At 37.4% G+C, this 12,890-nt stretch overlaps 1 protein-coding gene across 1 annotated transcript in view; it reads left to right on the forward strand.

Moving 5' to 3' along the window:
• Positions 1 to 12,890, forward strand: part of LOC101564452 (histone-lysine N-methyltransferase SETDB2) — a 92,342-nt gene that overhangs the window by 11,624 nt on the left and 67,828 nt on the right. Inside the window, exon 4 of the mRNA XM_023717251.1 lies at positions 5,073 to 5,169. Coding sequence (XP_023573019.1) covers positions 5,073 to 5,169 — 97 coding nt within the window. The remainder of the gene's footprint in view (positions 1 to 5,072; positions 5,170 to 12,890) is intronic.

Genomic DNA, 12,890 nt, shown 5'->3' on the forward strand with positions numbered 1-12,890 from the left:
AGAACATCTTTCAGTAGCCTGTGTAGGGTTGGCTTTGTCATCACGAAATTCTTTAGCTGTTCTTTGTCATGAAAATATTTCACTTCTCCATCAAACTTGAAAGAGAGTTTTGCAGGGTATAGTAATCTGGGCTGGAAATTGTTTTCATATACGACCTGAAGTACTCTCCTCCATGCTCTTCTTGCCTTCATGGTTTGTGAAGAGAAGTCGCCCATAATTCTGATGGGTTTTCCTTTGAATGTGATCTGCTTCTTTTCTCCAGTGGCTTTCAGTATATTATTGTGCTGATTTTCTGGGATCTTCACTATTACATGTCTCCTTGTGTTTTTCATTGGATTGAGGTTCCTTGGCATTCTGTATGCTTCATTTACCTGAATGTCAGATTGTTTCCTCATATTTGCAAAGTTTTCTGCCATTACTTCTGTCCATATTTTTTTAATGTCATTTGTATTGACTCCTTCTTTTTCATTAATGCCTTTTAGTCTCATGTTGTTCGTCTTTCCATCATCTTGCAGGTGATGGATTATTCTTTCCTGCATCCTCGTTTTTAAGAGATCCTTTCTTACCCTTTCACTAGCTGCACCAGCATCTTTAAGATCTGAAACTCTGTCTTGATTTTCACTTAAATGGTTTTTCAAGCTTGTGATTGAGGTTTTCGTTTCCTCTATATCTCTTTGACTCTGCTTCATGTGATCTATTTCTTTCCTGTATTGCTCATTCAAGGAATCCGTCATTTTTCTAATCTCCCCTATTTTTTTTTATCAATGTCTTCTTTAGAAGCAGTTATAAATTCTTTTACTGCAGTGTTTTTTTCAGCTTGGGTTTCTTCCCTATGTTTCTGTAGTTCCTTCTTTACCTCAGATGCTGTGAGTTCTGAGAATTCTTTTTTTATTTCAGAAAACAGTTGTGCTCTGATTTCCTCTATATCTTTCTGCTGTTGCTTACTTACTATTGACGCTATTAATTCATGCATTTGAGCCGAGCTTGTGTCCTCCGCACTTGTTCTGAGTGGGCACTGGGTCTCCTCCATATGTTTCTGCATTTGATTCTTTAGTGCAGATGTTATTAATTCAGGGATTTCTTTTTTTAATTCCAATCTGAGTTCCTCTATACCTTTCCATAGCTTTTTCTTTATTTCAGAAGCTGTTGATTCATTGCTTTCAGCTGTGTGATTCCCAGTTTGTTCTGTGTTAGTGTCCTCTGCCCTTTTTACGGGTGGGGTTGGCTTCTGAGGTTGCATTTTGTTCCTTACCATTTTGTGTAGCCCTGTCTTCTGACTTTTGTTGTAGATCTTCATTTTAGTTATAACCTTAGCACGTACTGAAGTTCAGGTGCAGATCTACAAAGTCTGGATTTATCCAGCTCTGCCTGGCTTGGGACTGGCTGCTGTGCTCAGCTCCTTCCTGCTGCTGCCCTTGAGGATGAACATGTTGTACCCCTGTGGCAAGATGTTCTGCTCCTGACTAGCTGGGTGGTTCTATCCTATACCCTGTCTGTACGGATTTTAGCTGCAGGGTTATACCCCAGGCCTGTATGCCAGGCCTGAGCCGTGCCTCGAGGGGGCACGGTGGAGTAGTGGGGAGAGGCAGCTCTCCCACACACTCACTGGGTCTGGGCTAGGACTGGGTCTGGGTGTTTCTGGAATGTGGCAGAAATTTCTACTAGGCGGGCCGGGTGGGGGAGGTGCTGTGGAGTTGTGGGGCTGTCCCAAGGGGGTGGAGGAGGGTCTCACCCAAGCTGCGCCTGGGCTGGGAACGGGAGTTGTTCTCGCAGACGCAAGGTAGCTGGAAGCTCTCCCACACAGTCACCGGACCTGGGCTAGGACTGGGTTTGGGGGTTCCCGGAACGTGGCAGAAATTCCTACTGGGGGAGCCGGTTGGGGGAGATGCTCTGGAGTGGCGGGGGGGCGTCCCAAGTGGGTGGAAGACGGTCTCACCCACGCTGGGCCTGAGCTGGGAGGAATGATAGTTTGTGACAACATCTGGATGTAGAGCCAACTACTTTAGCTTGCCTGTGATAAGCCAGTTTTTCCTATTTCAAACACCTAGAAGAAGGGATTTATGATAATTAGGTTTGATTTTTTTTTTTTGGTATGCTTTGTGTTCTGCATTTTGTTTCTGGGATCTACTTGTAGGTATTTAGAGTTCAAACAAGATCTTTGCTGTATTTATTGTGTCAATATATTTTAGCTTAAAATAGTCCTTATGCTACTATAACACATCAGGAACATTTCACAATCAACATACCTTTAAGGGATTATTTAAGTTTCCCAAACAGAGGCTTTTAAATACAGGCAGTGGTAGCAAGGAAGTAATTGAAAGCAACATTTTTCTTTTTGAACATGTTTTTTTACCACTAAAAATATATGTGTGCTGCTGGAGCGGGCATATTTACCACTAAAAGTAAATTGGGTTTTCATTTGGATTCTTGTAAAGAAATAATTCCATTTGATGGGCCAGATAGCTCAGAGGATTAAAGTGACTGCTTAAGCAGGTGCAGGGACTGGGCTTCAGTTCCCAGCCTGTCATGCCAGCCCTGCCCTTGCTTGGGGCACACTGTGACTGCAAATAAGACTGGACATGGTAGCACATACCTATAATCCCAGTGCTTGTGAGGCTGAAAAACAGGAGGATCACTATGACTCCAATCTGTGTAGAGAGAACTTATAGACCTCTACTAAATACATAAATAAATAAAATAATTTCATTAATGGAAATGCTAAATATAATTTTATGTTTTTGTAGAGTTCATCTGAAATTAATAAACTTACTGAAAGAATATCTATTTGCTAGTTCTTAAGTAATTAGGGGAAAACTACATAATTGACATTATATAGTGTTGTGCTTTATGAGTACAAACTTTAGTGCATACAAAGAATAAAATCTTGTGGCAATTAACTTTCATGCTAGCATTTATTTTTAAAAGAATACTAAGACTGAGGAAAGAGCTGGACATGGTAGTGCATAGCTATAATTCCCCACATGTGGGAGGCTGAGGGAGGAGGATCATTGTAAGTTTGAGGCCAACTTGGGCTACAAAATAAGTTCAAGGCCAGCCTGGATTGAATAGTGAAAGCGTGTGTCAAGAAATAAAACAAGACTGAGGGAAATGGTGGACTTGGTGTGAGGTCCAAACCGGACTCTCATCAAACCACTGATTGATTGCCTTTGTTTACCACTCACTTAGTTGTAACTGTAAATACTTTCTTTGTATCCATACAAGGTTGGATACATTTTTCTTGACAGGAATTATTTCTCCTTCCTGTCTTACAATTTTAAACATCCATTTTTTTTTTCATGAATCTTATTTCCAACTCAGTGTATTTGTTTTGCTCTTACTTGCCAATACAGATTTTTATTTATTTATTTTTGGTACTGGGAATTGAACTTAGAACCTTATATTTGCCAGGTAGGTAGTTGTACCTTTGAGCTATATTCCCAGCCCCAATATAGAATTTTTATGACTTTACTGAAGAAAATCAGGAATAATTTATATGATTTCTTGTAAATTATTTTAGTTTTCTTCAACTATAAGATTTTAAACCGTTATCTAGGTAACTAATTGGAAATACTTGTTTTTCAATGAGCCAATGGTCCTAGTTTATAATTTAAAATGTTTTTAATAAAACTGAAGCACTTTGCTTAACCAAACTTTAGTGAGGCTTCTGAACGTTCTCCTGGGTTGATCCAAGCACTTCCTTGAAAAATCCAGTTTTAGCAAGAACCCCTTTACCTGATTAGGTAAGGTTAGGTTCCCTGATCTGATTAGTTCCCACCACCCCCACACCAACTTCTTACTGATTGTCTTATTATTCTCTTAAGAATCCCAGTAGGTTGGTTAGCTAGAATCCCTTTACCCTTTATATTTCCTCCTAGCCATTTTTCATCTATTAACCATGGGCCTGCTCTTCCACTCTAAATTCCCACTTGCTTACACTACTTCAGATTTGGGTCCGGTCTATCTCCTGTACTGGGATATCTCCTTGCAGTGTTCTTTATACCTATCAAAGTGTAACTGAATAAAGCCCTTTTTATATATATATGTTTCAATAAGTATCATTGAAAAAAAATTCTTTTAACAGCCATGTAACCTGGTGTGGTGGTGCATCTCTATAATCCCAGCACTCAGGAGGCGAAGGCTTCAAGTTTGAGGCAAGCCTGGGCTATATAGTGAGTTTAAGGCCAGTCTAAATCACATATCGAGCCCCTGTCTCAAAAAGCCAAACAATTAAAAAGCAATATAATAAGGCAGGATGAGAATCACTTCTTTCCTTAAAAGTCCACTGGTACACATTAAGAAAAGTTTAAAGCCAAACAGAATATTTCTATAACCCATAACTTTTTCCTTAAATATGCTACTTTATTTCTATGTTACAGATGTCTAAGAGGGTAAGGGTAAGAATAGTTGAAGTACATCATAAAAGCAAGAAAAAGTAGGGCTGGGGGGGATAGCTCAGCGGGCTAAGTACCTGCCTGGTAAGTGCAAGGACTTTGGTTCGATCCCCGCTACTGTATGCCCTGCTGGCCCAGTGCTGTGCTGGCCACCGAAACCTGTTATGGTGGCACATGCCTGTAATCCCAGCTCTGGGGAGGCCAGACAGGAGACAGGAAGATTACTGTGAGTCCAGAGATCCTGTAACAAAAGATTAAAGAAAAGAAAAAGTAGAATGAATGCATGCTGGGTGATTATAAAACAAAGCAAACAAAAATATGTACTCAGTATTTTCTGACCTTGTATAAGCCTTGAAAAGTTATGTTTTTCTTTAAAATATAAACAGAAAGAGGGATACTTGATGTTCGGCTCAAGATTGGTTACAATTTAGATCACATTCAGACCAGACTACAGATTTCCTAGTAGCAATCTCTTCTAAGCATTTTAATTTATCCTAGTTATTGTTAATGTTTTGAAAATATTTACACATAATCTTTTGGCTGTATATGGAAATCTTAATGTGTTTGCAAATTTTAGGATTCTCTGTTGGCAGAATTTCTAGATGATAGCATTTAGATCTTTTAGTGAATGGTGTTTAACTCAGTGTACTTGTTACTCACATTTGTGTTTTTTCCATGTAGATCATATTTGTGTGACTCAGAATGAACAGGAAAATAAGACAAGTACATTTCCTTCTACATCATCTGAAGACTCCTTTCCCAAAGACTGTACATTTCTGTATGTATACTCATACTTATGTTAATGCTTTTGCTCTTAAGAGATTTAGTCTTCCAAAATCACTTGACATTAGGTAAAATACTTTAAAAAAATTTCCCATTAAAGCTTTACAACTTGTGAAGTTTAGTATTTTATATAGGATAAAGGTTCATGAATCCCTTAATTGATTACTTATTTAATATCCCTAGGTAAGTGATTTTGTAATACAGTAGAACCTCAGTTTACAAACTTAATTTGTTTTACAGTTTTGGAGAGGATGGGTGCATTTGTGTTTGTGTGGGGGAAAAGACTAGATTCACATTTGTCACTTAATGCAGTTTGCAAATGGAAGCAAACACCTCTTTTTCCAAACTGATTTGTTTGCAAACATAAGTGTTTGTGATCTAAGGTATTAGTATATCTTGCTGAAGATGTTTGTGCATTTCATTAGTATCATAAAATTACCAATTTGGCTTCCCTAAAAATTAGTAGATTTAGAATATTAAAAGATTTTGTAAGTTCCTTTATTCAGTTTTTAAAATGTATACTAGTTCTCATGTAGAAAGTTTATAAACTACATTTTTCTGACTTCCCTTTCACCATTTACCTCTAATTCATTAAACATTCCTTAGCGTAGAAAAGAATTGTTCAAGAACAACTCTTGATTTCTGACACTTTGTCTTTATTTTTAGTTGCTAATATGTGCACCAAAATTTTCAACTAAGTCCTTTCTGCCAAAACATATCGCTCTAAAAAATAAAACAGTATCTTTAGAATATTAAGTTGTTACTGTAATTTTATTTATCCTTTCAACTAAGTATTAAAATGACTCTCTAAAAATTCTTGAAATAAAGGAGTTATAAAAGTTGAACTACACCTGTAATCCCAGCACTCTGAGATCTAAGAGACTGAGGCGGGGGATCATATATTTGAACTTTGCCTTTATTGCCCATTTTGGTAGCTCATGTCAGTTTTTTAAATAGTTATGTTTTAAACTTAAATATAAGTATTTCTTTTTGGTTTAAGGTCATTAAATAGTTTATCAGAGTCTTTTTTTTTTTTTTTTTTTTGTGGTACCGGAGATTGAACTCAGGACCCTGTGCTTGCCAGTCAAGTACTTATTCTACTGAGCTATCTCCCCAACCCAGAGTCTTTTTGAATTGTAGATCTCTTACGTGGTGTAATGTTTTCTATCTTTCTTAGCTTATCATGCTGTACAATTAGCTTCTTTTTTTTTTTTTTTTTTTTTTTGTAATTTTTGTTGTATTTGTTCTTTTGTTTATGGTACTGGGGATCAAACCTAGAGATATCACTTGCTGTGTCATGAACAGCTCTACCACTGAGTTACATACTTAGCCCTTGTTAAGAGGGTTTTGCAAAGTTACCCAGCATGGCCTTGAATCTGCCTGCCTTAGCCATCTGGGGAGCTGGGATTATAGGTGTGTAGCACTATATCCAACAAGCTTGCTAGCCTTCATTAGCCCATTATTCCTGCACTCAACACTGAATGGGGCATGATGAAAGACAGACTCAAGATATCAGAGACTTCTTTTCATTACTCTTTGGTATATGCTGCTGAAGTGAGTGAGCACTTCATTACTCTTGAGAAAGATCTGTTTGACAAACTGTAAATTCATTTTCCTCTGGTATTGTCCCACTTTCATTTTCTATCTTTGTTAGGTTTTTAATGAGACAGGGTCTCACTGTATTGTACAGGCTGGCCTCAAACTCATGGCATTTATAGGTGTGGATTACAGAAGGTTGCCGCTATGCCTGGTGTAGTTACATTTTCTTTTAAAAAGCTGTCATGAGAAGTCTGCTGTAGTGTTCCATAACATTATTACAGTTTATAAGAACTTTATCAAAAAGGGAAATTCTCTTAATTTGGACTTTACTCACTTACTGTTGACTCAACACTTAGTATTGGCTTTTTAAATTCTTTTTTTAAATATTTTTTTATTTTATGGAAGCGTCTTCAGAGTGTTGAGGGTCTCACTGCTAGATCGGACTCATAAGAGATCAATAGCTTTGAGTACAGTAAAATTAATAACCACTCTTCAGAGTGAGCTACATCAATATTTCATGTTCCCTTTCCTCCAAAAAGAAAAAAAGCATACCAAAGAAATTATAGCTGAAATGGAGGAAGTCAAGTAATGATATATGAAGAAAAATACAGCACAGAATCTGATTTAGAACATAATTTGGTCAAGTTGAAAAGGAGAATGAGACATTTGGCTTACTATTTTACCTATAACACTACTAACTTGAAAGTGAGTAACCTGTATTAAAATGAAGAATAATGCCAGAGGAGTTTAAGAGAATTTATTACAGTGAATTCTGAATGAAATGAAACCAAAAAATGGTAGATCTCAGAAAGACAAACTGAATTGCTCAGCATTTACTCTATATTACAATGTTTTATAAACAACAACAAAACAGTAAAAAGGAAGTTGGCAGCTAATAATAGCAAATAAGTAGTTTACGGGCTTTAAAATCAAGGAAATATTAGATACTAAAAGTGAAAGGTCAAACTGGGATGGCTGAACCCACAAAGAACCAGACCAGATACACTGACACAAGTAAAGCAGGTTTATTGGGAGTGCATGTGGGAGGCTGTCTCATGGACCAAGACAGCACAAAGTAGGGCAGGAAACTAAAGGATGTTTCAAGGAGGGTGATTGTGGACTAGGGGCTGGAACAGCCAGGTTGCAGGTGGACATCATTTGTCTTCCTAGAGATTTAATTTTGTTTAGGTCAGAAGAAAGTGAGCTGAGGCCAACATGGGTCAAAGGGAAGTGAGCCAAGACCGGATGTGGGGCCAGGTTGGGATCAGGGTTGGTGCAGGTTACCTAGGAAAGCAAGGGAGGGAATGTTTGGAGCAAGGTGCCGGGGAAACTTTGAGTCCTAACCTATCAAAAGGAAGTAAAAGAATAAAAGTAATTACGAAAGTGGGCTGGGCTAATGAGTATAGTAATTAAAGGAGAGAGCGAAAGGTAGATTATAGCGTCTATTTCCCTGTTGTAGTTTTTAAGTTTACATAAATAGTCATACATATACTTTTTTACTTCATTTAGCATTAGTTTTAAGATCTAGTCATTTTGTTATATTTAGAGCTGTTTCATTTTGTTTAACTCTAGTTTGATTTTTTTGTAATATGCAAATACATTTTATTTATCTGCCCCTTTATGGATGTATATTTAAATGGTTTCATCTTTTTTTAAAAAAGGATTCATTATGAAAGTCACCTCTTAAGGAGGTTAACATGTTCACGATGGAACTCTAATTTGTATATCTTCCTGCCAGGCAGTTCTGATTTGAATTGACTATTCCATCAGGTAGCTTAAACTATTAGTGGTATATCTGACTGACTGTCAGGTAGCTTGTACCTCTCATCAGGGGACCTTTAATTATAATGAAGCAAAGAAAGGCACTGATTTAGCAGACCAGATGTCATCATATTACAATTCTTTGAGGAAAACATTAAAATGATATACAGAATTATAATACAGCTAATTTGTGGTATAGCAGTTATAATTGCATACTGTATACACCAGCAACAGGGTACTTGTAAGGTTTCCATGTTAAAATTTAGAAGATTAATTATTGGGCCTGGAGAGATACCTCAGAGGCATAAGCACCTACCTGACAAACACAAGGTCCTGAGTTTGATCCTCAGTCCTGGATCCCAGGTACTCCATGTTGGCCCCAGAACTGGGCATGGTGGCACATGCCTGTAATTCCAGCACTCTGGAGGTTGAGATAGGAGGATTGCTGCGAGTTCAAGACCAGCCTGGGAGCTTCAAAAGTGAACACAAGCCCAGGTCAAACTGCGTAATAAGACCCTGTCTCAAAAAAAAAAAAAAAGAAAATTATTGGCAAGGTATTCATGAATATAAATATTTTTCAGTTAAATATATTTGTTGATTGTTATAATAATTTTAATTTCTATGAACTATGTTAATATTTATACTTGAGCAGGAATCAAATTCAAGTAACTAGATTTGCTCCATTTATAATTTATCAATTTTATTAGATCCATTTGTACCACCAGTGGTTCAAGCCAGTGGGAATATGTATAACCTGAGATTAATGAGAATATCCAAAATGTAGAAGAAGAGGGCCAGTAGGTGAAAAAATAAAGAGCATTGTGAATAACTAATTTTCTTTTAAAATAATTAATATAAAATCAGTACATAGAGAAATATTGTCAGGGTTATCCTGAATATAAGAACTTCAGATATGGTATAGTGAGAGCCAATGTGCTGGTTTGTATATGTCAAAAGAATGATTTCTAAGTTAATACTCCATTTACATCAGTACCTAGAAAATTAACAAAATTTATTTCCCATTTTTAAGTTGATATTATTTTAAAAACTAATTATTATAAACCCATACTACCAAAGTATTGATCATGGGAAGATCTGCGATATTTATTCTGAACTAAAAGATGAAGCAAACAAGTAAAAAAAAAAAAAAAACACCAAACTTAGAATAAATCAAATAGAAGGCATGATCAAAGAAAATAACTTCTGAGTATACAAGAATACAAACTCTGGAGGTAAAAGTACCACAGTATTAAAAATTACTATTAAGTGCCGGTCAGATACCTCAGTGGATTAAAGCGCCTGCTTAGGCAGATACAAGGGCCGGGAGTTCGATCCCCAGGCCTGCAGTGCTGCACCTGTGTTGGCCCTGCCCCTGTGGTGCACTGAGATGGCAATTGAGACTGGGCATGGTAGTGGGTGCCTATAATCCCAGCAATTGGGAGGCTGTAAACAGGAGGATCACTGGGAGTCCAATCTATGCAGTGAGACCCCGTACACTCTGTGCACCCTGTCCTAAATATAAAAATAAATAAAAATTACTAGTGGGCACTTTTGGGGGTAGTGCTAAGGATTGAGCCGAAGCTTTTGCACTGAGCTATTTCCGCAGACTTTTTTTATTTTTAAGAAGGATCTTGCTGGGTTGCCAAAGCTTGGTTCATCCTTGAAAATCCTCCTGCCTTGTAGAATGCTAGCATTACAGACTTATGCCACCATACCCTGCTTAACAAAAAATATTGAAAATAAAATTTTAGTGTCATTACCAACAAAAATAACATGATTAACCTGAAATTCAACTTCTACAAAAGCTCATAAGATATATTATCCACATGTTGTTCCAGAAAACTTTCTCAGATATCCTGCTACAGACTCAGAGATGAGTCAAAAATAATGAATTTAAGGTTGCAGAAGACATAGTACTTAAGAAATGGCAGGGTAGGAAATCTGTTTTACATAGGAGACATAAGAAAAAAAGCCTATCTTAACAGCTGCCAGAAGACATTTTAAAAATGTCAATACCAACTTTTAGAAATAGAATTTTCCTGCTTTCCATTCTTTCATCTCCCTAGAATTCTAACCAGTACAATCGGATATCAAAAAAAAAAAAAAAAAAAAAAAAATCCTACTGAAATAAATGGACAAATCAAATTTGTAAAATTTTTTTTCTCTTTATGTATTTGATATAGGGTCTCACTACACAGCTCAGATTCATAGTGATCCTCCAGTTTTCAGCGTCGCCAGCACTGGGATTACAGGCATGTACAACCACGCACAGACTCATCACCCCAGTGTATACCAGGGCAGGGTTGGCATGGCATGTGGGATCTGGGATTGAACCCTGGTCCCTGCTCTTGCCAAAGCAGGCGCTTAGTCCATTGAGCTATCTCACCAGCCAGCCCTAGATAATCTTAGCTACCTTGAAAAACTGTTATACTGGTAAAGAATTAATTAGTCAAGAGGCAGAATGAGGTTAGAAGATGAGAGAATATTTTTTTAGATAATTATAAGAATATAGAACTAGGCATGGTGGCATGTGACTATAATCCCCACACTCTGGGAGGCTGATACAGGAGAGTCACAAATTAAAGCCTAGCCTGGGCAACTTAGACTCTCAAAAAATTTGTGAAAAGACTGGGGACTGGGCATGAAGTCCAGTGGGAAGGCCTTGACTGCAATCCCTGTACCATAAAATAAAACAACAACAACAAAAAATATGGGCTATGACTAAGTCAACAGTAAAAAGTATATCAAAACTCTCATTCAAAAATGATGTGGCAGGTGCATTGCCTCACATTTGTAATCCTAGCATTCGTAAATTGAGTTAGGATTGGCATGAGATTGAGGCCAGCCTGGATTCAGTAGTAAAATTCAAAGCCAGCATGAACTAAGCAAGACCCTGTCTCAAAACAAAAACAAAAATCATCTGAACAATTGGCTCTCACTTGGAAGTTTTAGGTTAGATCTTCATGGTACATCACAATAAATGGTGGGTAACACTGAATTCCCAGACCACAGAAAACCTGTAGGATATAAGGTATTACATATTAGGATATTAGAACCTAACTGTAGGATATTAGAACTCTAACAAGCCAAAACAATAATAAAGGTTACATGTCTTTTCATTTGTTTCCCAGCATGTATCACAGTTTTATTCATAATATTGTTTATACTCTATTGTAAATAGGTAGTTCTCCACCTAGAATATAAGCTCCTTAAGATCATGGAGCTTTTATTATCATTTCCATTGTACCAACCATGTTAGCACCATTTAGGAAGTCTTTGATGAGCTAGAAATGTAGCTTAGTGATAGCAAGCAAAAGGCTGGGCTTAACCCCAAGACTACAGAAGAAAGTCATTTCATAAATGAACAAGCCCTCAGTAGAAACATTGAAAATTACTTGAATAGACATTTCACTAAAGGAGAAAAAAGAACGACCAAAGAACATGAAGTTGTGTTCAAATTCCCTACTTAAAATCATTTTAAAAAGTAAAACAGTATTTTTGATGTATCAATTGGTTTAAAATGATATTTTCATAAAACCGTAAATTAGTCCAGCCTTTTTAAAAAGCATTTGTGAAGCAATATTGATTAAAATGTGTGGACTAGACAGGCATGGTGGTGCACACCTATAATCCTAGCATTAGGGAGGATCCTATCGGGAGGATCACAAGGTCAAGGCCAACCTGTACTACAAAGCAAAATTCTTTGTCTCAAAACAACAACAAAAAACCCACAAATGAAATGTGTGCTAATGTGTGTGCTTCCTAACACTATGATAATGATCTTTACTTGTCATTTCCCATTAAATGGAACTGTGGCTCCCAGAGCAATGTCTGATTCTAGCCTGCTGTGTGTACAACAAAAGGCATGAAAGCCTTGTGGTGGTGTTAGAAAAGATAGAGGAACAAATGTTTTGTTTTTTTAGTACAGGGTCTCACTGTGTAGCTCACACTCATAATGACCCTCTTGTCTTAGCCTCCCCAGTGCTGGCGTTACAGACATGTGTCACCACGCCTGGTTTTGGTGGCTTGGGATGGCATGCGGTACCAGGGATGGAACCTGGGTCCTTGCACTTGCCAGGCAGGTGCTCAGTCCAGTAAACTTTCAGGCTCGATGCAGAAACAAATTTAAGGGAGCTCCCACTGGGCAAAATTGGACAATTAAGATCTCAAAAAGAATAATAATTTAAACCTTATTTTATATATATAAATTCATTCATTTGTAGGTACACTAATTTTGTAAGAATAATAACTTTGATGCTAGGAAAAGTAGCATTCAGCTATAAGGCCCAGCTACTCTGCAGGCTGAGGCAGAAAGATCACATGTCCAAGCCCAGCTTGGGCAATATAGGGAGACCTTGTCTCAAAAAAAAAAGTGCGGGGGAGATGGCTCAGTAGAATAAGTGCTTGCCTGGCAAG

Source organism: Octodon degus, unplaced genomic scaffold, assembly GCF_000260255.1.
Source record: "Octodon degus isolate 3935 unplaced genomic scaffold, OctDeg1.0 scaffold00051, whole genome shotgun sequence".
NCBI lineage: Eukaryota > Metazoa > Chordata > Mammalia > Rodentia > Octodontidae > Octodon > Octodon degus.